Source organism: Gymnoscopelus braueri (assembly GCF_963280865.1).
Source record: "Gymnoscopelus braueri genome assembly, chromosome: 20".
Taxonomy (NCBI): Eukaryota; Metazoa; Chordata; class Actinopteri; order Myctophiformes; family Myctophidae; genus Gymnoscopelus; species Gymnoscopelus braueri.
The window spans coordinates 11,042,806-11,068,197 of NC_137622.1; the positions used below are offsets into that span (position 1 = coordinate 11,042,806).

Sequence of the window (25,392 nt, forward strand, 5' to 3'; positions counted from 1 at the left end):
AAAGTAACTAGAAAGTAAACACCAAACCTAGCATCTGTCTAATCAACATGCCATCTAAATATACTTAACATCTGTGGTCAATGTACAGTATATCTAGATAACATGTGAACAAGTAACCAACATATACATCTACATAGTATAACTAGTATCTATCCTAAAATAGGTAAGAAGTGATAGTGAGGAAAGGGGTGCTAGGGGGTGAGGTAGTCTCTAGAGTTTTCAGAAAGACATGAAAAACCAGACCATGAAACTAACAGACATTTAGTATATATTTATTAAGCCAGTCAAATACAAAAATTCTCACTTTAATGTGCTTTTCCTACAGCAAAAAAATAAAATAAAATAAAAAGTTAGAAAAAAAAACTAGGCTACAAACCAAGAAAATACAACTGCCAGTAATTACAGCATACCTTTCAAAGTGCAATTCAGCTAATGTCTCATTTCAGCTCTCACCAAGCAGGAATATGTTCCCTGTTGATAACATGTTGGTTCATATGGAGGCGTGTTCTAATTTAATCTACATACATCTGGAGGCCCCTCCATCTCAAAGTCTGAAATACACACATTAGGGAAAACTCGATGGATATTCAGCTAAACATTGGGTTGATTCAAAAAGGAGATACATGGCGAGTTTACCGTCACATTAGTCACAGCCATTATCTAGAGGGGTGAAGCTCTTGTGTGAGGGTGCGTGCGTGGGTCTTTTATTAACGATGCATCACAGCAGTTCACAGGTCAGTCGGCAAGGTGTGGGTTGCTGGTCATTGAGGTGTTTAGTAAGCGAAGCCAGACGTCCTGGCAGAGGATTTGTTTTATCTCTGAGGGGAGGCAGCGCTGTTGTGACACTCTGGATACTGGTGAAAAGCATCCTCAAACAGGATATGAATGTTACAGATCAAGACCCACAGGAAAAAGCTGGAATGTTTTACAGTCTACATACAGTACATTGATGCAACCCAGCCTATACAGACACGAAGACTGCAATGCCTGCTGGGTCCAGGTCTAAATGCTGCAGTTAATTCCACTTAAGCCCTATTTTATACTTAATCACACAATGATGTTGATCTACAAGCCTGTCACATGTCAAATCACAACGCTGTGAGCAAAGAAAATAGGGATGGCGACCACTTTCAAGTTTTGGGCATGTCAATATAAACAGGTATATATGTACAGGTAGCTCAGTCGGTAGAGAACTCGCCTATGGACCACATGGTTCTGGCTTAGACCCGGGGCACTGGCAATTCACCAGATGAGTAGCATAGGTATCTATTTCATGCGGTACTGGCAGCTGACGGTAGGTGTAGCGCTCCACCTCAGCAATCCATCTCCCAGGGATCTAGCGCATTAAAACAAGGTATAGACACCCTCGTTGGGCTGATAATGATAAGCCACTTCGACCTACTTACTAACTTACTTCATTGTAAGATGGTGTCGCGCAGTGAAAACAGATGATCTACAAGCTCACGTGTCCTATTGTAACACGCTTTTAGCAAAGAAAATAGGGATGGCAACCACTTTCAACCTGTCATCACGATTTTGGGCATGTCATTATAGGCAAAAAGTCTCAAATTTTCGGGGGGTTTTGCCACAGAGGATGAGGATGAATTCTAGGCCACTCTTGTCTTCCGGTTTGCCGTTGGCCGGAAGTAATGGAATGGGGGGGAAAATGGGCCATGTGAGATCCTCCTCTCTTGTTTTTCTATCATTCCTCTGACTTAACTTATTAAATTCACCCAACGGGTATGAGCAGTTAATTTGTCTTTGTAGATCAAGCTTGTAGATCAGCTATATTTGAAATATTCAAAAAGATAAAATAGGGCCTAAGTAGCTCAAAACTGATCTCAAACCGCTAGATAATGTTGAGACTAAGCTGAGGGCAACTATTCATTATTAAGTAGGATACTGCAAGACGGGTGTTCATATTGGAATGAGAGATCAAATCAGAATAAATTATGGTAAAGCAAAAGTGTCGCAATCAATGAGATTAGGTCCATCGGATGCTGATATATGAATGATACTAAAACTAAAACTTGGTTGTATGTGTATGTACTGTACGTTTTGTTTTGTGTGTCTGATACAAACATACAATCTCAATAGCTACAATATATTGGGAATACACTAACAACATAGAAAGAACAGCATTACTAAAGACAATGATTTACACTTAGTCAATGCAACTATCAAAACAGTAGATTATAAATAAATTATCAATAATCACAATCATGTTTTTTTGATTTTTTTTCTTCCTTTTTTCCTTTTTTTTGTTTTGGCTGTGATACCATCAAAATTTGTTTCCCAAAATTTTAGTATTTGAACAATCACTTTGGAACAGTTACACATAATGGGACAGTTCTATAACATCAATGGTACTGAGGAAATTATCATAAATGAGTTAACATTCACATTACAATTCCTATGAGTCAATGTACCTATATATAATCATTCATTGTAGGAATGATTATATGTAGTCTTTGTCATATTGGGGAATGGCTTCCGTTAACTCTACAAGTAACAAACCAAGTGTGTAAAGTTGTTACACCTTTGCAGAGAAACAATCACATAGGTATTATTGTCTGAGAAGAAAACAAAAACCTAATCAATTTTGATCATTGCCAACCTATTGAACAAATGACTTCAGTTTCCTGCATAGAATCATATGAAGCAGATTGAGTCTCGAAAAAAGAAATAAAAAGGAAAAAAAAATAGATTAAAAAAATCTAAATAATATTTCATGTATATATATATTCAGAATAGCGAAACAGTGTTTCACAAATAGGTTTATAAAACGCAAGTGTATAAACAACATTACAATAGGATATCTACAGTTTCAGTAGGAAAAATTATAGTTCAAAATCACACCTTTTTTTCAACTCAAACAAACTGGTTCATGCTACTACCCGCGCTCCCTTTGGAAGCGGCGATGCTTCGTTTAGTGCTTTCCAGGGTCGATGTTCTGTCTCTCCCTTTTGCCAAATCCTGTAGCTGTGGACTGATCTGAAAATACAGTGGTGGGAATAAAGATCTGTTAGCGTACAGAAAATAACTGACAATTACATAATCTACTTTTGACTACTATCAACTAAAGATCTTTGGTTTTATGTTGTATTGCATGTTTATTTTATTCAGCTGGTACTTGTACTATACCTGCATTCTCTGGTGGTGGTCTGGAGCCCTCCCCTGTGCCTCTGGCCCCTCTAGGCTGCGGGAAGGACGACTGCCACGGAAAACCCTGAACAGAGAACAACATCATCACCTAATGCCGCTTTTCTATTACATGGTACCGGCTTAACTCGCCCCGGCTCTACCCGCTATTTCTGCTTTTCCATTAGGTCAATGTACCTGGCTGGTACCGATGTCGAAGTGTCTAAGTAGGCTGTCACGATACCAAAGGTGATGTGTAAACACTGGCACTGCCGACTACTGATTGGTCGGAGAATCATCCCTAGCATCATGAACGACTCGCATCCATGGACTGACTCCGTGAAAGCTCACGAATAATGCTGTATTTATTGTTTTGAATTTTGCATCTTCTCTTTGTTCTTTGTGAGGATGTCTCCCATGTGTAAATACCAGCTGTGTTAAAACTCTAGTCTACATTTTGTTTGTGAGATAGGAATTTGTTATTAGAATTAAAATCCTGCAATAATTTTCCCCCTTTCTGAATAATCCATTGCACTTGTAAATATATAACATGGACCAGTAGGGGTGAACTGCCAATTTTGTTGTACAGTTGTTTTTGTTTAGTTTATGGAGTTAGGTTTGGTGACTGTGTTTTCATTAGTACACATTTTCTTGCATTTATTTCATTCTCAGTCTCTTTTGTGTTGTTGTGCTCTCAGACTCGACAAGGGCATTCAACTCTTAACAAACTGTTGGAAATGTGAAATGAATCAATACTGAGAAATTGCATGGCCTATTTCTTGCCTTAATGTTAGCAGTAATGGCTTTTGTTGAACTGTACAAATTAACTAGACATAGAGATCATTGTGCTAGCATTAGCTTTAGCCTTGTTTACCACTCCTATGCAGAGGGTTAACATCGCTGTTAAGACCAGCTACATTGGGGGGGTCCTACCTGCAGTGGAAAACTGAGTAAGCCGAGGACAGTAGAGTAGAGCCGAGCTGATTCTATGCAATGGAAAAGTACCATAACATCCTCCCTCAGCACATCTAGTACTCCACAACACCTCATGTTGAAGCTTTGGTAGTAGAACCTTGGGTTGTGTAGCGCCTGTATCTGGGCAGGATATGCAAGTCCAAATGTTTTTGTTCAACTTAATCTGCTGCTTCGGTGCTTCGTGATCAAGGAACCAGAAGTAGCGATTCCATTTACTCTAGGCCGTAGGAGTACGTGCAGTGATGAATAAATATCACCCTCCACGCCCAGTTTGCCTCCCCCGAACAGTGGCGAACACAGGCCAATTGTGTTCATATAGACGCTAGACAAAACCAGACGTACCACGGTGCATTCGAACCCACAACCTCAGTGGTGGTGGGCAGGCACTTCACCACTGCGCCACCTGAGCGCCCAGATGTTAGTAATTTATGATGTCAGTATAATGACCCCATCTATAATGTACGACTACAAATTTTGGCAAGGTTTCAGCTGATCAGAGCCCCTTTGACTTCTATTATAAATATCGGTCAAGCAGTTTGTGAGATTAGCAGCGGACTAGCAGCGGACTAACACACAGACACACACACACAGAGCCCTTCCTGCAGAGTCATGCCATAAAATTAGTCCCGGTACATAATTTGGGGAAAGTGAATGGCAGTTCACTGGTGCAACAAAAATATAGGTCACCACTTTCACAACACCTCTGTTGCATAAGGTTTGTTATTTGGATATATACATTACTTATACAACCCAAGGTTCGTCCAAAAGTTCAACATCACTTTAAGCCGACTCATCTGTCCCAAATATAAACTTTTCCAAGCTCATTAGCAGGCAGGTGGCTTTGTGGTCCTGCTGCAGTACATAAATGTCAACTGGCATGTTCCTTGCGACCCTGAAGGGGCAGAGGGCGGTTTTCTGTTCCCTCACACGGCCAGCCTTGGTGGGTTTCTTACCGGGGCAACAGGCTGGAAGTCTCGTCCGGGAGGCGGTGCTGCTGCGGCGGCTGCTGCTGCGGCTGCTGCGTTGGGCATCCGAGGGGGGAAGTGTATAGGCCAGCCCTCCAGGCCCTGCGGTCCCACCTGCACAAACGGACCACAGTATGGAGGGCTCAGCGGGCCGTTCACTGAGCCTGACGTGGGGTCTGAGGTACGTCTTTCCTGCTGCTGCCCCTACGAGGGATCACAAGTACACACGTGACCCCCGTCAGAACGCAGCCGCTACGCTGCCTCAGTCACGGCATGGGGATTCTGCTGAACTTTAAACCCCCTGCCTGCCTGCACCGCCTCCCACAAAGGGAATGATGTAAACTTTCCACTTTCTGTCCCTGTGCCAGCACTGACAACAAACAGCCTGAGGGGAGCGAGGCTCGTGTCATGGAGTATCGAGCGCTCTGGTCTAGTGTGCACTTGGTACTGTCTGCGTGTGTCTTGACAGCTTTCAGCCACAAGGGGGCATCGCTGCACTGGGATTTGCATCCATCCACGGGTCTCAAAAAGACAAACTTTCAATGAAACGCTTGTCCCTAACAGGAATGTACGTTTCAGAAGCGTTGGTATCGCAGATCATTTGGAAGACTGACTCTTTGTGAATGCTTGTGGTGGAGGCTATTGTTTGTACCTGTTTGTGATGCTGCATCTGCAATCTCTCCAGCTTACATCTCTCCGTGCGCTCCCTCTGACACTCGTTCTGTGCCTGATGAAGCTGAAAAGTATGAAAAATAAGACCAGCTAACAATGCTTACATTGTTTAAAATCATAACAAATAAATGATAATAGTAATAATATACTATAATCATCAGCTGTCGGCAGAGTTACGACACATGGACAGAATTGACTCTGCAGTGATAATGATGATAATGCCTAATTACTAGTACAGATACCTGATTGGTCAGATTTGTCATCTGACCCTGCAGCCTCTCCACTTGCCGTCTCAAGTCCTCCTTCTCCTCGTTCATACGTTCCCTGTCGCTTCTCTCTTTTCTGAAGTCTTCTTCAAAGATCTTCACCTGAAGAGCAGTACATGGACTGTAAGAAGTGAAGAGTGTGTGTGTGTGTGTGTGTGTGTGTGTGTGTGTGTGTGTGTGTGTGTGTGTGTGTGTGTGTGTGTGTGTGTGTGTGTGTGTGTGTGTGTGAGAGAGAGAGGCCAAGCAACGCCAGATTTTTGGGTCCAATGCGGATCCAGAGTTTGGGGAGTCCTAGACCACATCTTGCCAATATTTTGTACTGATATTTGAAGAACAAGCAAACAAGTAGATAGACACATAAACTGAACTTTGGTTAAAACAAAAAGTATTTTGTTAAAAGGTTAAAACACTATATTCTGATAGTAATCATTGCTACATGTATAGAGTGTTTTTTTCAGTAACAGATGTCTCCCTGTCTCTCCAGCTCTTTAATAAACAGAAAATACATTTTCCGGTAGGTGTCAAAATCTCAGCCAATCAGGAGAAAGTACCCATTTTTAAGCTTCATTTGTATAGTGTTCCAGTTCCAATTTTGTCTGCTCATTTCTTAGTGTCATCACTTCCAATTTCACTTGTTTAATCTGTATCCTGATTGAGTTCTCTGTCCTGGTTGGCTAAAATTGGAAATGAAACGAAAATGCATTTTCTGTTTAGAGGTGGAGAGACAAGGAGACTCCTGTTACTGAACAAACACTCTATAGCAATGAGTACTATCAGAATATAGAGCTATTTAACACTTATTTTAACAAAAGCAAATCACTTACCCTAACTTTTAAGTTGTACAATGCAGAATCACAAATAACGATCTTTAGCAACCTCTGCTGGTCACTACCGTCACTGCATACAATTTCCCTAGTCCTCGATTACCCAGAATTCCATTCGTTTTCACCGGAAGCCGGAAGCGTTTCAAAAAGCGATCTTTTAATTGTTTTATACTATCTACGGATCGTTTCTCTTAGCCAGTGGAGCATTAGTTACCATGAGCTGTGCTTTCTTTTTCTGTTCTTTTTCGATCTTCCAATCCTACATTATCTTAAAATCAGCGTGAGGTTCCTTTTTGCTATTACCGCGGTAGTTCCTGGCCAAACAGGAAACCGTTGCGGTAGTTCCTGAGGACGTCGGCCACGACGTCATGACGTTGGCCAGGAACGTCATTTTCCCGGGAAAGTCCCCCCGTACACGTTCAATAGAAAATATATAAATAAAAGGCTTCCGGGGGTGAAATTCACGGAGTGGGTGTTGTGAAACTTTTGCCACTCGCAAAAGATATACAATTTAACTTTAGTTTTGTTGAAAACGTTACCTAGTATTACTTTAAGTTCTAAAAGGATTTTGAAATCCTTCAAATCATAAAGAGCTGCATAATTGCAGATACTGATTTCTGAAATATTGGCTGATATATTGAGAGAGTGTGTGTGTGTGTGTGTGTGTGTGTGTGTGTGTGTGTGTGTGTGTGTGTGTGTGTGTGTGTGTGTGTGTGTGTGTGTGTGTGTGTGTGTGTGTGTGTGTGTGTGTGTGTGTGTGTGTGTGTGTGTTCATGGCCAACCTGTTCTTTTAGCACAGCTATTTGGGTGAGCAGTTCCTGCTTTCTTAGGTTGCTGGCTGCATCCCCCTGTCCAGGTGGCTGCTGGGAGGTGGTGGAGGTGGAGTGCAGGTTCAGGGCCTCCTCTAAAGCCTGGCGGAGAGGGAAACAAGAGAAGACACATAGGAGTCGTCTCCATTTCATTCTGTTTTTGTCTCTCATTTGCACAAGCAACTGCGCATGCATGAACACACAAGTGTACGGACAGAAATGAGTTCTTGCACACACACATGCGTACAGAAATGCATTCATGCATGTACGTGCACAAATGTACATGGGAGATCTACACACACACGTATACACAACATGGCACGCTTGCATGCATAAGCATTTGCACAGGAATTTATTCATGCACGCACAAATGTACATGGGATCTACACACACACACACACACACACACACACACACACACAGAACGTCTCACCCTGTTGAGACGTTGGATCTCCTTCTCCTGGTATTCCCTCTGCTTGCTGAGGGGGAGCAGCTGGTCCTGCAAGTAGCGAACTTTCTGTTTCAGCTCAGCAGTTTCAGAGTTCAGACACTCTTTCTCCCCCTGAGAACACACACACAAGTTAAAATACCTTAGATAACATCTCTCAGGTGTCATGTTTCTTGATCTGTATTACTTTGTTTTGATAAATGACTGTAATTGAGTGACAGATTTTAGGTCCTTCAACAATAAGGCAGCTATCTGCATTGGCAAGTCCCTTCCATCTGTGGTACTATTGTGTTGTCCGCGTTGCTTCGTGTCGTGGATACATGAGTGCAAATGCAGTGGTTCTCAATATGGGGTCCGGGAACCAACAGGGGTCCTTGAGAGGGTTCCAGGGGGTCCCCAGCAAAATGTGTTAATATAGCAAAATCATTTCATTCACTTCAAACCGATCTTGTATGGGGATCCCTTGCACAAAAACATTATTTTCAGATGGTGGTCCATGGCCAAATACATACATTAATTTGGGGGTCCTTGACCTTGTCCTTTGAGAACCATTGTGCTAATGTGCGCAAAGAAACTGCTGTGCAAGTGATGTTTTGAAAACCTGATATCAGGTAGGCATAGAGACTGCTGAAATCAAAAGCGATAGAGCTTTGATTTATTGGGAAGCACCGCTTAAGCACATGTGCTGCTGTGCTTTCACACAAGTCGAGAAAAAAATCCCTCCAGAACAGAATCTACAATTCTACACAGTATTGTAATTCTACTCCATCGATGTTTGTGGGTAGCAATTTCTTCAATGTTAGAACGAAGTCATCATCTGTTTGTATGTCCGGAGACTCCTGTCCAGGACAGACTTCAGTTCGGCTTCAGTTCGTTAGAATTAAGTCATAATGATAAATAAAAAAACGTTTCTATTTAATATGCTTATACAGTGCATTGACAGGAATTTGTGTTGGTGCCCTGTATTAGGGTGGCTGCACATTTCAGCTCAAAGGGAAACGTCACTTATTTTCAACCTATATCACATTGGCCCAGTTCATATTGTCCCCCCTTACAGACTCACTGACACAGGCGACAACGGTCTCTAGAGAAAACGGCAAAGTCCTGTTGCGTTCTCACTTTTTATTCTGCGTTTAGACCTATGGTTTAAACGGACGCTGTAGTGTGCATGCCAGGTGGCTAGGTGGCGGTGGCGCACTGCCAGATAGACGAGTCTTGCATGTGTAGAACCACTTCCGTTCTACTTCCTGTCACAGCCGTTTGTTTACATTCACCAATGCAGCTTGGTTCTACGGCTCTGCACCAATGTAATAGCTCGCGGGTGAGCCATGACATCACACGTTTAGCGGATTCACCCGTGTTGCCCGTTTACATGGAGACGCGAGGCGGAGCGTTTTCAAAGATTTCCGCTCTGGAAGGGGTTTTCACTTTGTTGCGCTTTCAACCCCTGATTACGCTGTTGTTGTCAAACGGACGGCACATCTGAGATTTTATTTTGCCGCTTTCTCTCGTCGAAACGGGGCCTTAGTCGCATGTTCATGATTGATTGATTGATTGAATATTTTATTAGGCAAAAAATGTAAACCAGCACAGTTACATTTAAAATACTTATGAGAAGTCTGTGAGGGCTGTCCCATTTGAAATCGTCAAGTCGGTGAGGGCTCTGGCAGAGCCCTTTATCGACCCTTTCCACAAGTCAGTATCGATGAAACTTTGCCTGAATCATAACGTTGTAACGTTAAATATGGGGATACCAGGGGAATCATCCAAACATCAATTATCCAAAGTATGCAAATTGGCCATGCTTAGAATGTCAACAAACAGTAGCCTAGTGCTCTCTCATCGTTCTCAACTAGAGACGGAATGGAGTAGATACTGTAAATTAGTGAAAATAAGGGACACAAGATAAGAAATAAGCAAAGTAAATATTTATCGTCGCTGTTGGGCAAAACCAGCTATCTCCATTTTTCAACCTTTTTATTGTTATTAATAAATCAGTGCCATTGAACACCCTTTGAGTTTTCATTTCCTGAAAAGTTAATATTTTGGACATAGCTGGTTTCTGCCCGACAGCAGAGGTATACAGAATATGGAATGCAAATTAAAATGAATAATATACAAACCCCAATAAACAATCACAGACTTTAAAGCACTGGCTGTAAATAAAGAGTAAGAGTTTGTAAAGTGTAAAATGTATGAAGGACTTATCTTCAAAGTGTTTCATTCCTTTTATACCATTTGGAGCCCTTGCAGCCTCTCACCCTCAAGCCCATGTGGGATTCAGGGCTCGAGGGTTTAGTGGGGAGATTGGAACTGGGCCACTGTTCTGATGTGAGGAAATCAATATAGTGGCAAAAAATACCCTACGTCTTCTGTGTATTTCTCGACAAAATGTTGGTGCTTTTATATGGTCGTGAAATGCATAATTTCACAATGTCAACATTTTACACAGAAGACAACATTTTACACAGAAGACAAAGTTTGTTTGTTGTTGCCACTATTATTAATGATCCCTTCACATCAGAACAATGGGATTTAGGTTGAAAACCGGTGATGTTTACCTTTAATTTAATGCATTTTAATGAAGAAAAAATGCATAAGACCAATTTCACCAGTGAAATTCTCTAGTAGGCCTACAGTCTACAGTACTAAAAGACCGAATTTAAGATGTACACTAAAAATATATCGTCGTTTTTTCATAAATCAACGCTTTTGAACCCCCTCTACATCTTTGTAATTTTTTTTTTAATAATAACATATGAAAAGTATTAAAAAGCGCCTCTGACGAAAACTCCTAACTCCATTGGACCCTCAAACTGTCCGTCAAAAACAAACAACTCCCCCCTCCTCTCAGGCTCTCGAGAAGCTCTGCTCTGTATGAGGCAGACAGGGAGAAGATTTTTCAATGCTTTTGGGAGAACATAAACTGGGAAGAGAAGAGAATGTATGTGCAAGGTTTGATAGATGTCACCCCAGTAAAGAGGAGAAGGGTGTCTTCACAAAGGTCATCTGCTCGCGTTTTCTTTTTAAATGTTAATGGACAGAGAATGAGTGTGTGCAGGAGTTTGTTTCAAACATCTCCAAGAGCTCAAGGAGATCATGCCAAAATACTTTCACAGCTTTTATGACAATCTGAAGCACTAAGAAACACCCACCACACACACGCAACACACAACACACAACAGTGTGATAATAAAATGTTGATAGGTATATGATAGGTAAATTCAACTGTGGTTGTTATTGTTAGTGCAGTAGGCTACAGATTTGACAGATTCTATTTTTCATAAATGTATTTTGTATTTATATGCCATTTATTTATTGTTGGTGTGCCATGATCGCTTTTGTTAAATACATGATTGAGTATTGAGGCAGAATTGTTTGTTGCACTCAACTGTAGAAGAACAACAGTGGTAACAGTTAGATCCATGGTTGTTTACAATGCATGTTAAAATAAAAGTTGTTTAAGTACAGAATTCAGCTTGATCTATAGTATATGAGGATGGCGCTCACCATAAATAGCTGATCTCCAAGCTCACAATGTGTTGTGATGTGTTGTGAGCTTTGAGATCCATTGCCAGTTGTTCTTATCAATGATGGACAAAACCTCCTAACTCCACTTGCACTGGATTTGGGTAAAGTGGTGATAATATACTGACACATGCAAGTATCTGATAATATATAAAGTCACAATACCAAGTTTGATGAGGCAGTATTGCTTTGTTTTAAAAATATAAGGTTTTCTTCATTTTCTGAAAAATTGATATTTTGTTTTTCATTTCCTGAACAATTACCATTTTGGATTTAGCTGGTTCCGGCCGAACAGCAGAGATATTTAACTGTATTAGATACTGCAAGACATTTCTTTCAGGGGACCTGCAGACAACCTGTGTATTCGTACCTGTACATTTTCGATCTTGGACTTCGCTAACAGCAGTTTCTTGTCGTAGTCTCGCTGCCGCTGTTCTCGCTCTGCCTCCAACTCTGTCACAGCCTTCTGGGACTCAGCCAGGCGCTGTCTTAGGTCAGTGATCTGAGGGGGCATATAGGTCATTTACTTGAGGAGGGCACTCACCAATGTCCAACAGTGACGACTGTAAACTCTAAATTCTCACAAACATGGAGACACTGATGAAGGTATTTTTTTTTATATATTTGGCTGATATGCATATTTCTAATTTCCTGGTTGAATTGAATGTAATGTGCTCATGTTATACAGCTTTGAACATCTCTGAATTCCGAGATAGCAGTATGATGCAATATGCTGCAGCAACATACCCCTCCTCGACTGCAAAAAATAAAACAAGACATGGCCTAATGACGCAAATGGATATATCAAGTGGTATGCGGGTTAAACCAAATGTTGCATGGTGTCCCCGTCAAAACGTGTGAATGTGTGCCGCCAGGTTGTGTGTGGGCGTCCCGAGTCTGAATGTGTGAGCTTGTGAGAACGCGTGCACGTGTTTGCGTGCGCTTCTGCTGCCCTCTTGATTGCACCACAGCAGGAAGTCAGTGGGTACCAGAGAGGTGAGGGGAATTTTCAAGTGAGATGCAACTAGCCTTGTGGTGAGCGTGCTCAGAGAGTATGGCACTGCAGGACGCACAAGTGACACACAGCTGCTCCAGTTAACACAAACATAACAGATGGAGGCCTCTGTTACTTTAACACATTTAATTTGTTGAAGCCGTGCACAAATCGTCAAATTGTGTCCAACGTTATTTCAATGATGGAAAACATAAACGACTGTAACCCAAAATAACTTCTAGCATTATTATAATCTGTTTTAGTTTCAAATCAATATTTTGGGTGGTTTGAGTTCTGATATTATATGAACCAAGAAACTGACAGGTTATTAATATGGCAAACTCAAGCGAATTAATTCACAACAGTCACAGGGCAACCACATTAAAGTTACCAGCAACAGAAACATCATGGCTAACATCAAATTCCTTAGAAGGTGTTTGACCTTACTAGCATGATTACAAACATGACAATTTAAGCCGTCAAGCCCTTCAAGAACAAGAGTCAGATGCAGGGGGCTGAAATTAGTACAATGGAAAACAGTTATGGAATAGGTACATGTTACTTAGTTTGAACACAAGTTAACTGATGCAGTATAGAGCACGGTCTCCTCTATACAGCAATGAACCTGAGTGACCAAATAAAAGCTTATGGGAGAAAGAAAAAAAGGTAACATTTTGACGGGATACATAAAGTAATGTTTGTGGAATTGCAAAAGGCCACTATTCATAGATGAACATTGTAATGAACTTTATGAGTGTCCATTTCAAATGAAAAACCATCTTCGGCAAGTTGTGGGGGCAGAGTGCTTGCAATTTGAATATGCTGTTATGTAATGACTAAAGAACATTTCAAGCAAACAAGGCAAAGAATGAGGAAACCAAAACCTGGGGGGGGGGGGTAAATGACTTGTACCAGACTGAGTTGACCAGACTTAAGTAATTTCAACTTTGTGTCAATATTTTGGTCATGTCATTATAGGCGATTACACATCACGTCGCGTCATTACAAGCTCACACAACCAAAAATATATAGGGCTTAAGTGGTTAAAAGGACCATAGCGGTGGTTTGCCATGTTTGCCCTTGGTCAGCAGCAATGTCAGGATACCATGAGTCTTAGTCATTTTTCAAAGCATGTTGTAATATGGTCTGATTTACAAGGAAGCCACTGGATTCCATTAATTTCAGTATGGTATTTGATACTCAACCACCACGTTTTACTGTGCCGCTATTTTCTGGTCAAAGTTACATTGTAATTATGATTTAATAGATTTAAAAGTGCGGACCCAAGTTTGGTACGGTTTTAATGACTTGAGAAAATGTAGACATGCGCAAAAACATTAACAAAATGATCTGTGTTTATGTACAATATATGGCTGAATCTGTGAATACAACAGTAACGTGTACTGACTGTATATGGTCCTTAAACATCTGGAAAAATAAAAACACTCAATATTTTAGAAGGGAAGTTTACATTTCAAAAGAAAACACTTTTGTTGTACCTGATCTAAGAATAGTAAACTGGATGGGCTGGATTTTATTTCAGTTTTAGGAAACATTCTGTACCTTCTGTTCAAACTGCGACTTCATGGAATTCCACTGTATGTCCCACTGCTTGTTCACCTCCAGTACCTAAAGTACAAGAGGTCATTGACAATGAAAGTAATGACAGCATACATACAGGAAACTAATTACACACAGATTTTCCCTCATATGGCAAAAGAGGACAGACGGTGAAGGAAAGACACTCACATCCTTTCTCTGCTTCTCCAAAAGCTTGATCTTCTTTTCATACACCTCCTGATCACAAGGTTTCGTCTGGGTTTTGTCTGCAGCTTTCACGCTCTGAAGGGGGGATACATGAAACATTCCTAAATCCCCGAAGAAGCCACACCACTACAATGCCACTGCTGACATCACTGCATTACCGCCGATATCAAATTGGGATGCTTCAGTCACAAAGTGTAGTAGTAATAATAACTTGAATTTATATAGCGCTTTTCAGAAACTCAAGGATGCTTTACGATACAAAAAATAAACAAACTATTTGCCAAAAGCCTGAGGGCCAAGGGTCTCTTCAGTGCAGACTTGAAAGAGTCCAGTGTTGGCGTCTGGCGTATCTCCATGGGGAGAGAGTTCCAGAGGTCAGGGGCTGCCACACTGAAGGCTCTATCGCCGAGGGTCCGCTTATTCGGCAATAGAGCTTTATCTATTATATTTATTGATGATGGTATTTTGATTCCTATAATAACCTTAATAGTAATGGTCTCTTTTTTTTTTACTGAAATAGTACTGGTATGTTTCAAAGCCAATGTTACAAAGTGAAGGAATTACAGAATCAACATGACAGGAACATCCTCAGAGATAATGTTTACCTTCTGCGGTGTGCTGACCTCCATCTTGGCTCTTACGCTGGCGGTTTCATCTTTCACCGGCTCCTCCCGGGCCTCTGGAGGAGCAGTGTCCGCCGGTGGTGTCGATCCTGTGACCAGCTCCTTAAGTTTGTGGTTCTCTTGCCTGGAACAGTCAGAAAACAGAAACCTTAAGTCAACAAAGGCTCCATGCAAAGACGCTGAACAGCAAAGTCCTCTGGGAAGACCCTAAGCACCCCCCAAGGTGTGATAACTATACGAGAAAGGACTGGAACACCAAAAGTGAAAGTAAGGCCAACTGTCATTGATGAAGTCAACTGTGTCCAAAGGTAAAACAGAAACTAGCCCAACAAATGTGTCCCTTGTTGAGTGATACGAATAACAATAATATCAAGTCACCTCAGCTGTTCCAAGTCTCGATTCCTGAACTGATGATCTTCTTCCATTTTCTTGCGAAGCTCATTGTTCTCCTGTCTGAGCTGTTCACACAGCGTCTAAAATGATAAACATGAATAGTCTTGTCATCGCTGTGAAGCTAATATACAGTACATTAGACAGGAAGGATATATAATTTAGAGAAGTATAAACACATTTCTTCCTGAACCAAGGACGAGACGATTCTTCATTTACAGTTTGGTGTTCAATATGTTGAGTATGTGACTTTTTCTCCATATACTACTTTCCCCAAGTTGTGGGGAAAACATTAGTGCCTCCAGACCGGTCCATTTTCTATCCGAATTGTGGCCTCTGTTTGTCTTGTTCACACTTCTCAATGTACATTTTGTAGGGTAGTAAAAATATATAATTTGAATATTAGATTGTAAAATTAATAAAGCTTTTTTTGTTAGCTTATATACAAACTAAGGAAAAATAAAGCCTTTCCTGCTGTTAAAAGCCCTCGTCTCTAAGATGAGCTGAGCAAGCAGTTTTCCTGTAAGGACTAAAGGTGAGTCCATTTCTATATTATGTTTTAGAACTGAACACCTGAACACCCCTTGACCTTTTACTATCTTTGCTGTGCCACTAACTAGACAAATTAAACGGAAACGGTGTGTATTTGTGTATTACTGGATACAGTAGGCGGGCTCTAGACTGGATCAGACTGGCTAATACAGAAAAGATGATGATGATAATGATGATGCTGCGAGTTTACTGTCACTGTAAAAGCACACTAGCAACTTTTGCATAATGAAAATACAGCAATCAATATGGACTCAAGGCTCCATGGGTAATGGCTGCATGGGGCCCCTGAATGCACAGACGGATGGAGTTTTTTTAAATCAGAATTATGTCTCGGCACCAAAGAGTTTCCATTAAAGTGTCAAGTATGGATGCAGATGTAGTGTAGTACATGTTGTACTGCTGTTTCTTTAATCTGTCTCACAATCACAAAGGTCATATTGAAATTAAAATGTAGCCAGTCTGAGTTAACCCATTTTGGGCGTGAACCCCTTTTTGTAACTATACCATTCAGGACGGGAACCCGTTTTGGGGTTCCTGTTGCTATGTACAGTATATGGCAACATACATTTGTTGTAATTTTTGAATAAATATTGTTTTGTTTTGTTTTTCAGAAAACGTTTGTTGAATCGGCCTCAGGTCTAAATGGGTTAAAACAGCAATGATGCATTGCAGACATTTTGGAGGTTTATGATCAGTCTTGAATCAGTAGAGATAAGAGTAATGTTTGAGGCTTGGAGTACAAACCATTCCGAAAATTTGATAAATCGTGACAACACTCCTGATATACAACTTATTATAATTTAATTTGAATTCAAATTCGACCTGTGAAGGGGGACTTCACAAGGAAGTGAGGTCTACCATTGTATCGGCAAAGCTTAATTGATTTAGTGTTCTAAAATTAAAGCAGTCTAAGGCCACTATTTTGGGCGAGGTGGTGTCTCTATATGCTAAGTTATAGCACGAGCACGGAACACTCAATGTGGAATATGCGATTTTGCCCATAGACTTAGAGACTTACCACATGGCGCTAAGACGATTTGTTTGGTTTTAGGCTTCAAATGAGGCGCCTGAAGGTGGCTGCAGAGTGTTGGACACCGGCAGTTTAATTAATCCATAGCTCGGCCAATTCTCAAGTGATTGCTACTGTACAATTCAAAGTTCTCTATAATCTGCAAAGTGTATATGTTAATTCGGTGTATTTGATTATCCCTCTATCAAATGCTATAGGTTGAAATGTCACCATCGGGGGCACATTGTGCATGCATGCATGAAAGGCACTTTGAGGTTTGTTTACCACTTTCTGTCTTGCCTGTAGACATTCTGTTATGGAAACAAATGGAGTGTGTTCTTTACCTCACTCTATCCATATGAGCAGCACTTAAGTTTCACTTTCACTTAGTTGCCCCCCCCCCCTGCTTATGCTGCCCAAAAATATCTGATCTACAAGCATACAACCTGTCAGATATTTTTGGGCAGCATTAGAACTAGCAAGCAAATAAGTGACACATATCCGATGTCTGTCCACTTGCTGCACTTTTTTGGGATAGATAGAAAGGGGGAGATGCTTTAATAATAGCCTACTGATAATGTGAATATTAGTTTGCGTTTGTGTTTTGGACATGAGACATAATTAGACAGAGGCTACAGTATCACAGCCATGCATGTGCTTGGACAGCTCTCCTTTCAATGTGATGTTTCTTTCTCTTTTGATCTCGCCACTTAAAGCACAGCCTGTTTTGGATAGATACTAGTAGTTATACTCTTGAGCTAATAGTATTCGTTACTTATATGTTCACAAATGCCAAGAATAGTTTTTTAAGATAGCATGTTGTTCAGACTGAATGCTAGTTTTAATGTTTACCTAGTAGTATTTATATCTATTAATGCCTAAATTGTAAATTGTAGAGAGGTGTCAATCATATCTTATCTGTGGTTTAACAATTTTCTGTAAACTACTTAATCCACTGTGTAGCTTTATTATCTAAGAGAATGTCAGATGAGGCATCGTATTGGCAGATACTCAATATCAAATGACTTAGATAAAAGTCAAAATAAGAATTATGTTACTTTGATTCCACAGAGTTATTGACATTTATTGATGAAGCGAAAAGTGCTCCCAGCCACAGTCATGTTGAAAAAAAGGCTGTGTTGTTGGGATTCTGTCATGACTTATTCTTCATCTTCTGCCTTAACCCATTCAGACCGGGAACGCATCTGTGTGTCATTTTACGATTACTTTGGCCATTCAAAAACAGCAGATATACAAGCTCATAGCGCTGCACCGAGTGCCGCACTATGAGCTTGTAGATCTGCTATTTTTGAAAATTTGTGCAAGTCTTTGAATATATGTATTTTTTTAAGCGTTAGGATTTAGGAAAAAAATGTTTTAATCGGCCTCAGGTCTTAATGGGTTAACCTATGTCCTTCTACGTTTGTTCCATTTATTTGCCGTACGTACGCATTTGTACATGCCCGGAATCTGTCCTCTGCATGTGACCCATCCCGACTAGTGACTATTAGGCGCAGTGGGCAGCCACTGAGCAGCGCCGGGAGACCAGCTCCAGCTGTGAAGGTCAGTGCCTTGGTCAAGGGCACTGGCAGGAGTATGCCCACCCCCCCCCAGCCACTATGAAGGCTATGTGTGGTTTATGTTCATAATGCCGATCTACAAGCTCACAACAAACACATCGTGGATAAGATTCATTGTGAGATTGTAGATCTTTTTTTTGCACGCGACACTGCCGTACAGCATTGAGTATAAATCAGGCTTAAGGGTAATCGATCTGCTGGCTGGTCACCTGCAGCAGGGACGTTCTCTGTTCGTTCTTCTGGACCTTGGAGGACAGATGGTGAAACTCCACGGCCATGCGGCCGAGGTGGGCTAGGAGCTGGTTGGGGTTGGACTCCTCCGCGAAGATGCTGAAGGAGCTCTCCAGTCTCTGGAGTTGGCTGGCCAGCTCCATGTTCTCCTGCGGGATGAGCAAAGGGATCACTCCGGCTCCCGTAACCGTGGCTGCTGCTCCTGTCTGGAGAAGCACAGTCACAAAGGGTCAGCTCTCTCTCTTCCTGCTGACTCACCGGGGTCAAGTACACATTACAGCACCATTACTCATCATTTGAGCCGTCAATGGGGGTCTCAACAAGGAGAGGATTATCATTATCGATGGGACTTTAATTACGAGAGTATTTTCCATCACACTGATGAAAGATACACAAAAATGTAGCCACAACACAGACAAGACAATCAAGCAGAATAAAGGATGTAATCGTTTCATTTTGTTGAGTATATTCTTGGAATTGTGTCTAGAGTTTAAAGACATGCAACTGTCTGGGCAACCATGTGACAAGAAGAAAACTACATTCTCACAACAACCGTGTCTTGTTAAGGCATTGACTGGGATGCTGTGTGTGAATCATTGGAGTAATTCTGGTCAGTAATAATTCTGGACTTTCCCTTGGCTGACTCAGGCTGGAGCTAACAGCATTGAGTCACCACCCAAAGGATGAGTTCCTGATACAGCATAACTAATTGCACAGGGCATAAGATGAATTTAGATATTCCTCGGATGAGTGGACAAAGATGGATGGATTCCATATTATATTATATATTTAGGGCTGTAACTAACAACTATTTTAAAAATCGATTAATGTGTTGATTATTTTATTTGGTTTTCAGAAATACATGGAGCAACTGTATTTTTAGTAGAGCTGGGTGAATAGATCAATATAATATCAATTTTATGATATGAGACTAGATATCGTCTGGGATTTTGGATATCGTACCAACTTGATACGGCATTAGTGTCTTTTCCTGTTTCAATTAAGCCCCATTTTATCTTAACAAATGTCAAAAACACATGACACATCGCATTGAAACGTTGTGGTCTTGTAGATCTCCTATTTTTCCTATTCAAAACATTTGAAAATCATATTATTGTCAAAATATCGATGTTGATGTATTTGGTAAAAAATATTGGGATATTTGATTTTGTCCATATCACCCAGCCCTACCTACTACAATCAAAGCATTGTGATAAATCTAAATATGACTTCTAGCAGAACTAAAATGTTTATTTCATAAAATGCAATGGAAATAATGTTAAACTATAAGAATATATATTTTTAAAGCACTAAGACTATTCAGAGAACCATGATAATTGACCATGACTGCGGATATTTTAGTACTTACAGTAAGAGCATCTGATGTCTTCTCTTCCATATTAACAACCTCAAACTCTGTTAAGGCTTCCTGAAGAAGTTAATGAAAGAACATGGAGAAAAGGGAAAAAGAGTCACATTCCTGGGGAACACAAAAACTACTCAAGAAGACAAGCGGTGCCTCAAGTTCAAAACATAGCAACGGTGAGCATCTGAGGACAAACACACGTGTGTTTCGGCTTACCACAGACGGAGCCTCCCAATACCATTACCCGCAGAGACAAACATCCAAAGGAACACCTGATGTTACTCATCATTACCATACAGTCTTCACAAACCTGTTTGTTCACTCGTTAAAAAAAAAGAAAAACACAAACAAAGCTCTGAACATTTAACTGACAGCAACCCTGTGTCACTTGTACTCTTCTTAACATAACTCACATTGGGCTTTTCCGATTGGAGAGCCTTCCCCGAAGAGCACGGCTGCTCTTCTTTCTGGTCTGCACTGGGATTTCCATGAGGCTTACCCTGGCCTGGGAAGATCCAGAGTTAATATTAACCTTGTGTATCCATAGAGAAGCAAGTTATATTGGAGCAACATGGCTGCAATGTGCAATATGGGCGTCGGTGGCTTGCCAAGCTAAAAGTTATCTTTACCAGTGAAGGTGTGACACGTCCCCTGGGACTCGGTGTGAACGCCCATACACATGCTGGCAGCAAAACTGGACGACTTGAGGGCCTCGTTGTCTCTCACCAGCTCTTCTACTCTCTGACGAAGCTTTGAGGCCTCGGACTGGGACTCCTCCAGCAGGTCTCCTATACACAACACATCTGAGCATCAGTGAGCACACATTGATCTCATCACTTAACCTATTTTAATAATTAATTTCAACCTGAGAGTGTAGACCTGCGTCACCGAGACCAGACAATGTAAGCAGGTTAACCAGTCGTCCGATAATTAGTCATCAAATAGGATGTGGCGAAGAACAAGCTTCACCAGAACTTAGCTGTGTTTGTAACTTGGTATCTTTTGGGTGACTCATGAAAGGAAAGGAGCCATCAGACGTTCTAAGAACATTCACTTGAGGGAGGCTCCCCTGACATGGCGACATCACAGCAGCACGATATCGGTAAACGGAATCAGGTGTCAGTGCATTCCTCCTTTTGTGGCACAAGACAATGGCATCCCTTCCCCTGTGCATGATGCAGCTCCATTGGCCAAGAATTAAAAAATTGTGCATTTGAGTGGCAGCCACTCAAAGTTCACAGAACCATTTTAAATGCAGTTCCATGAATCTACAAGACGACTTCTGTACTGACAAGAATTTCAGAGCTCGCTAGTGTCAACACTATTGACCATATACAAACTCCACCTACCCCGAGTGTGAGGTAAGAGCAAAATGGCTGCCATGTGTACAACTTGTCAATGTCAGTGAGCAGCTGGCACTTGCCCTCAGTCCACAGCCCATGATTTAACCATGCTGTTTTTAGGCACCTACCTAAGCTCTTTAGTCCCTTCATCCGTTCCCTTAGGATGCCGTTCTCCTCCAGTAGCTGTCGATAGCTGCTTCCCCCGCCGGCCTCTTCTCTGGCCTTCGCCTCACTCCCGCCTGGGTCATATATGCGGTACGGGCCTTTCCCTTCCATCGCCACGGCGTCACTCAAAAGGCATGCTGCTCTGAACTGAGAAGACACAAGACAAACTGTTTAAAAACGGTTACTGGACACCGTTAAAAAATAAAAACAGATGAAACAATGCATGGCCATTTGCCCTTAACAGAAAACAAACAACTGTGAAAGCAGCAGAGGCCCTCAACATAAGAGCGCACTGTGCGTTACATAATATCTCTGAAGTATCGCTCCTCGCACTTCGCCATTTACAATGCAAAGGGCCATATTTGAATGGCACCATCACAGGGGGACTTCTGCAAAAAACAAATTTATGGATGCGACTTGAACGCACACAATCACATTATAAAAGTATGAAAGATAAGCCACGAAAGCAATGGATTATCTCAAATGTCAAGCCAGTGATCATGCATCATAAAGTCACATGTTTAACAGAAGCACTGATGATGTATGAGGTGAATTCATCACTGCCAAGTTTTGACAACACTGGAACTCCACTGTAACATAGTCACTGAGAAATACACAGCGATGTAATGCTCCCGTCACTGGTCATGATGACAGAGGTTTACGTTTCATGCACCAGACATCCTGTGTAAAGAGTTACTGTACCCCCTTGGATTCTTTTCGACCTCGTTTCCTCTCTTCGTTCATAATTCATTGAATGGTGAAGTCTAAAGGTTCCAGTCAGCAAAGAGGATAAGGACCAATTGACAGGTTAGTGGCGAAGATATCATGACAAGCAGGATGGCAACCATCTCAGATACCCTTTAGTTGTTTGGTTTTCAAGGTGGGGTCCGAGGACCCCCAGGGGTCCTTGAGGGGGTTCCCCTCAATGAACAGTTTCATTTCACTGTTATTAAACAGCTAGAAGTTAGCCCAATGAAAGAATATATAAGATTGATAGGTTTCACTCGCTCCACTCACTGTTATCGCCCTACTTACAGTGCAGACAGTGGTATAACTCTGCACTAAATCTCAATTAACAACAAAAAATGCTCTCTCCCTGGCACAAAACCTTTTCAAGAGGGGGTCCTTCCTTAACATTAACAAGTTTGAGAGCCACTTTGGTTGCTGTCTCTCCTCCTGTGGATACCTGCCATGATACAGGGCCCTCTGATCATATACAGTCGGAGTAGGTTGTTGTCTCTCGCAAAGTATACCCACCTACACAACCAGATGGTCCTGTATCAGGGCTAGATGGCAACACAAGGAACATCAGCATCCCTCCCTCCCTCCCTCTCTAGTACTATTTAAGGAAGCATCCATACAGTTGCCATGCAAGCCTCCTTCCTAGCTTCCAACATCTGGCAAATGTGAGCCAACGTTCATGTTCAGCTACATTGGGAATCTTAAGGTAAGATACCATCCTGGGAAATGCTTAGTAACCTAAAGTAAAACAAACAACAGTGGATAGCTGTATAGGTCTAATACACAAACAACCAGCAAATAAACAAGTGTCTGCTACAACAATACAAGCTAGCCTGTGGTGGCTAATGACGGCTAATATTAGTTTTCGCTGTTGTCATGCAAATAGCTTAGCAACAGCGTTAGCTGGCTAGCTGTTCAGCTAACGTTCCACAGTGCGTGGGGGACAGGACAACATGTCCTGCGTCAAACAATCACACAACCGCTTCGTTTCAGGTGAATATGTGTGTGTTTTAAAAGGACAAACCGTATAGAACAAAGAGGTGTCTCCTTCCTTCTTTTTTATGCCCAGCTACCTTCTATCAGCTTGAGTGGCCTCTCTTCTTCTTCTTCCCCTGACCATACATCGTATTGCGGAAGTGGCAGTGTTGCCAGGTTTTTGCGAGAGAAACAAGCAACCAAGGTATATCAAAACGAAAAGTAGCCATGCATGGATCACACGACGCTCTCGTCCGTCACGAGCATCGTGGCTGAACTTCAACCTGGCGTTTGCGTTTTCTCCATTTACAAGCCGTACATCTACATAAACGTTCAGATTTCAAACATAAAGTGCTTGCCTCATGGCCACGGATGTTACAATTCTACTCGGGCCCTAAAAAGTACCCGTATGTTACGTATTGTTCAATAAAAAGCATTTTAATCCGATCGGTGACCATTTTCTCTGAACTTTCTCCACGCGACCCTGTTGGTTGGGAGGTGTATTGCACTCTGATACACTAGTACAATTCTATGAGAAAATGGCCACCGATCGGATTAAAATGCTTTTTATTGAACAATAGAGAATATGCGGGTACTTCTGCGGGCCAGTACAAATTGTAACGTCCGTCCAAATAATCTTGAAAACATTTTGGAAAATGTTTTTTTTTTAATATGGCAAATCTTATAGGGCATAAAATATTTCCACCACTGTAACTCAGTGGTGGAAATAAAAAATGACTGCCCGAAGACAATACAATTTGGGGGTCCTGACTCCTTGACTTGAAAATGTTTTAGAAAAACTGGTTTAAACAACATTAGGAAACAAGCCCAAATACCAAACTACACTTTAGAAACAAGACCAAAAAAACGCAACCTGCAACTACCAATATTTACAAGCAACCTTACAGAAAAACAAGCCCACAGTTGCATATAATAAGCAGACATGGCAACCCTGTGTAACCCAAGGAGTAAGGAGAAGTCCGATACGTCACGTTCCAGGCAGACACTGGGATGCAGAAAGTTTGACGTTGACGTTTGATCTGAAGAAGTAGTGCCAAGCAAGCAGTGGTGGAAAAAGTACTAAGTCATTTGAATTAAGTAAAAGTATCAATACCGCAATTATAGAAATACAAATAAATAAAAGTCCGGAATTCTAAATTTGCTTGAGTAAAAGTACAAAAGTATTGGTATAAAAATGTAATTAAAGTACCAAAAGTAGAAAGTACTCATTACGTTTTTCAAATGTATAAACATATTTTTTATATTTGAAAACTTGTGAAATGGGATATTCTGCATTAGTGGACTACGTTCTACTTTTGGTAAGTATAATTTGATACCAATACTTTTACTCTTTATTTATTTTTGAATTCTGGACTTCAGAGTATTGCTACATAGCAGTATTGATACTTTTACGCAAGTAAAACATGCGAGTACTTTTTCCACCACTGCCTGCTGGCTGGCAGCATGTCACTTGTATGTTGCTCTTAAGGGATTATCATTATTTTGTCTCTTGCGCCACCTCCTGATATCAAAAAGTAATAACAATTTAGTATGCAATATGTTTGAACCATTCACATTTTCCAGTTAAGTTTATAATAAATCGTACGTTGATGTGATGAATGAAAGATGGGTTTTGATATGATTTCACCTGTTACTCATTAACAGGGAGCTGATTAATTGCTTGCTTGCAATCATCATGCGTCATTCAAAACAGAGTTCAGTGACCAGTGGTGTAAAGTACAATTTTGAGGTATTTTAACTTTTCCCCCCAAATTTTCGATACTTTTATTTCTACTCCACTACATGACTACTACATCTCACATATTGTGAGACACATATTGTACTTTTACTCCACTACAATTATTGGACAACTTTAGTCACTAGTTACTTTGTAGATTTAAAACATTGTTACAAAACATACATTAACTACTTCAGTTAATGTGATGCATTGTTAGCTTGTAGATCTGCTGTTTTCAAATGATTTTCTACATTTTGAAAACATGAAATGGAAGATTTCTGGATAATTAG

At 41.1% G+C, this 25,392-nt stretch overlaps 1 protein-coding gene across 3 annotated transcripts; it reads right to left on the bottom strand.

Annotated features, from left to right (window-relative positions):
• Positions 1 to 256: 256 nt before the first annotated feature.
• Positions 257 to 23,539, bottom strand: tnip1 (TNFAIP3 interacting protein 1). Of its 3 annotated transcripts, none has more exons than XM_080415347.1 (18): positions 23,414 to 23,539; positions 21,612 to 21,795; positions 20,770 to 20,928; positions 20,554 to 20,645; positions 20,144 to 20,203; positions 18,753 to 18,980; positions 15,391 to 15,485; positions 14,995 to 15,136; positions 14,372 to 14,464; positions 14,186 to 14,251; positions 11,999 to 12,130; positions 8,086 to 8,214; positions 7,626 to 7,754; positions 5,996 to 6,121; positions 5,734 to 5,817; positions 5,070 to 5,195; positions 3,145 to 3,229; positions 257 to 2,994 (listed from the first exon to the last, which is right to left on the bottom strand). In XM_080415347.1, the coding sequence occupies exons 2-18, from the start codon at positions 21,757 to 21,759 to the stop codon at positions 2,930 to 2,932; spliced, it is 1,959 nt and encodes a 652-aa protein (XP_080271473.1). In that variant the 5' UTR covers positions 21,760 to 21,795; positions 23,414 to 23,539; the 3' UTR covers positions 257 to 2,929. The 3 variants fall into 3 exon arrangements, with proteins under 3 accessions (XP_080271473.1, XP_080271472.1, XP_080271474.1); XM_080415346.1 differs by having other exon boundaries at positions 5,070 to 5,285; XM_080415348.1 differs by lacking the exon at positions 5,070 to 5,195.
• Positions 23,540 to 25,392: the final 1,853 nt, after the last annotated feature.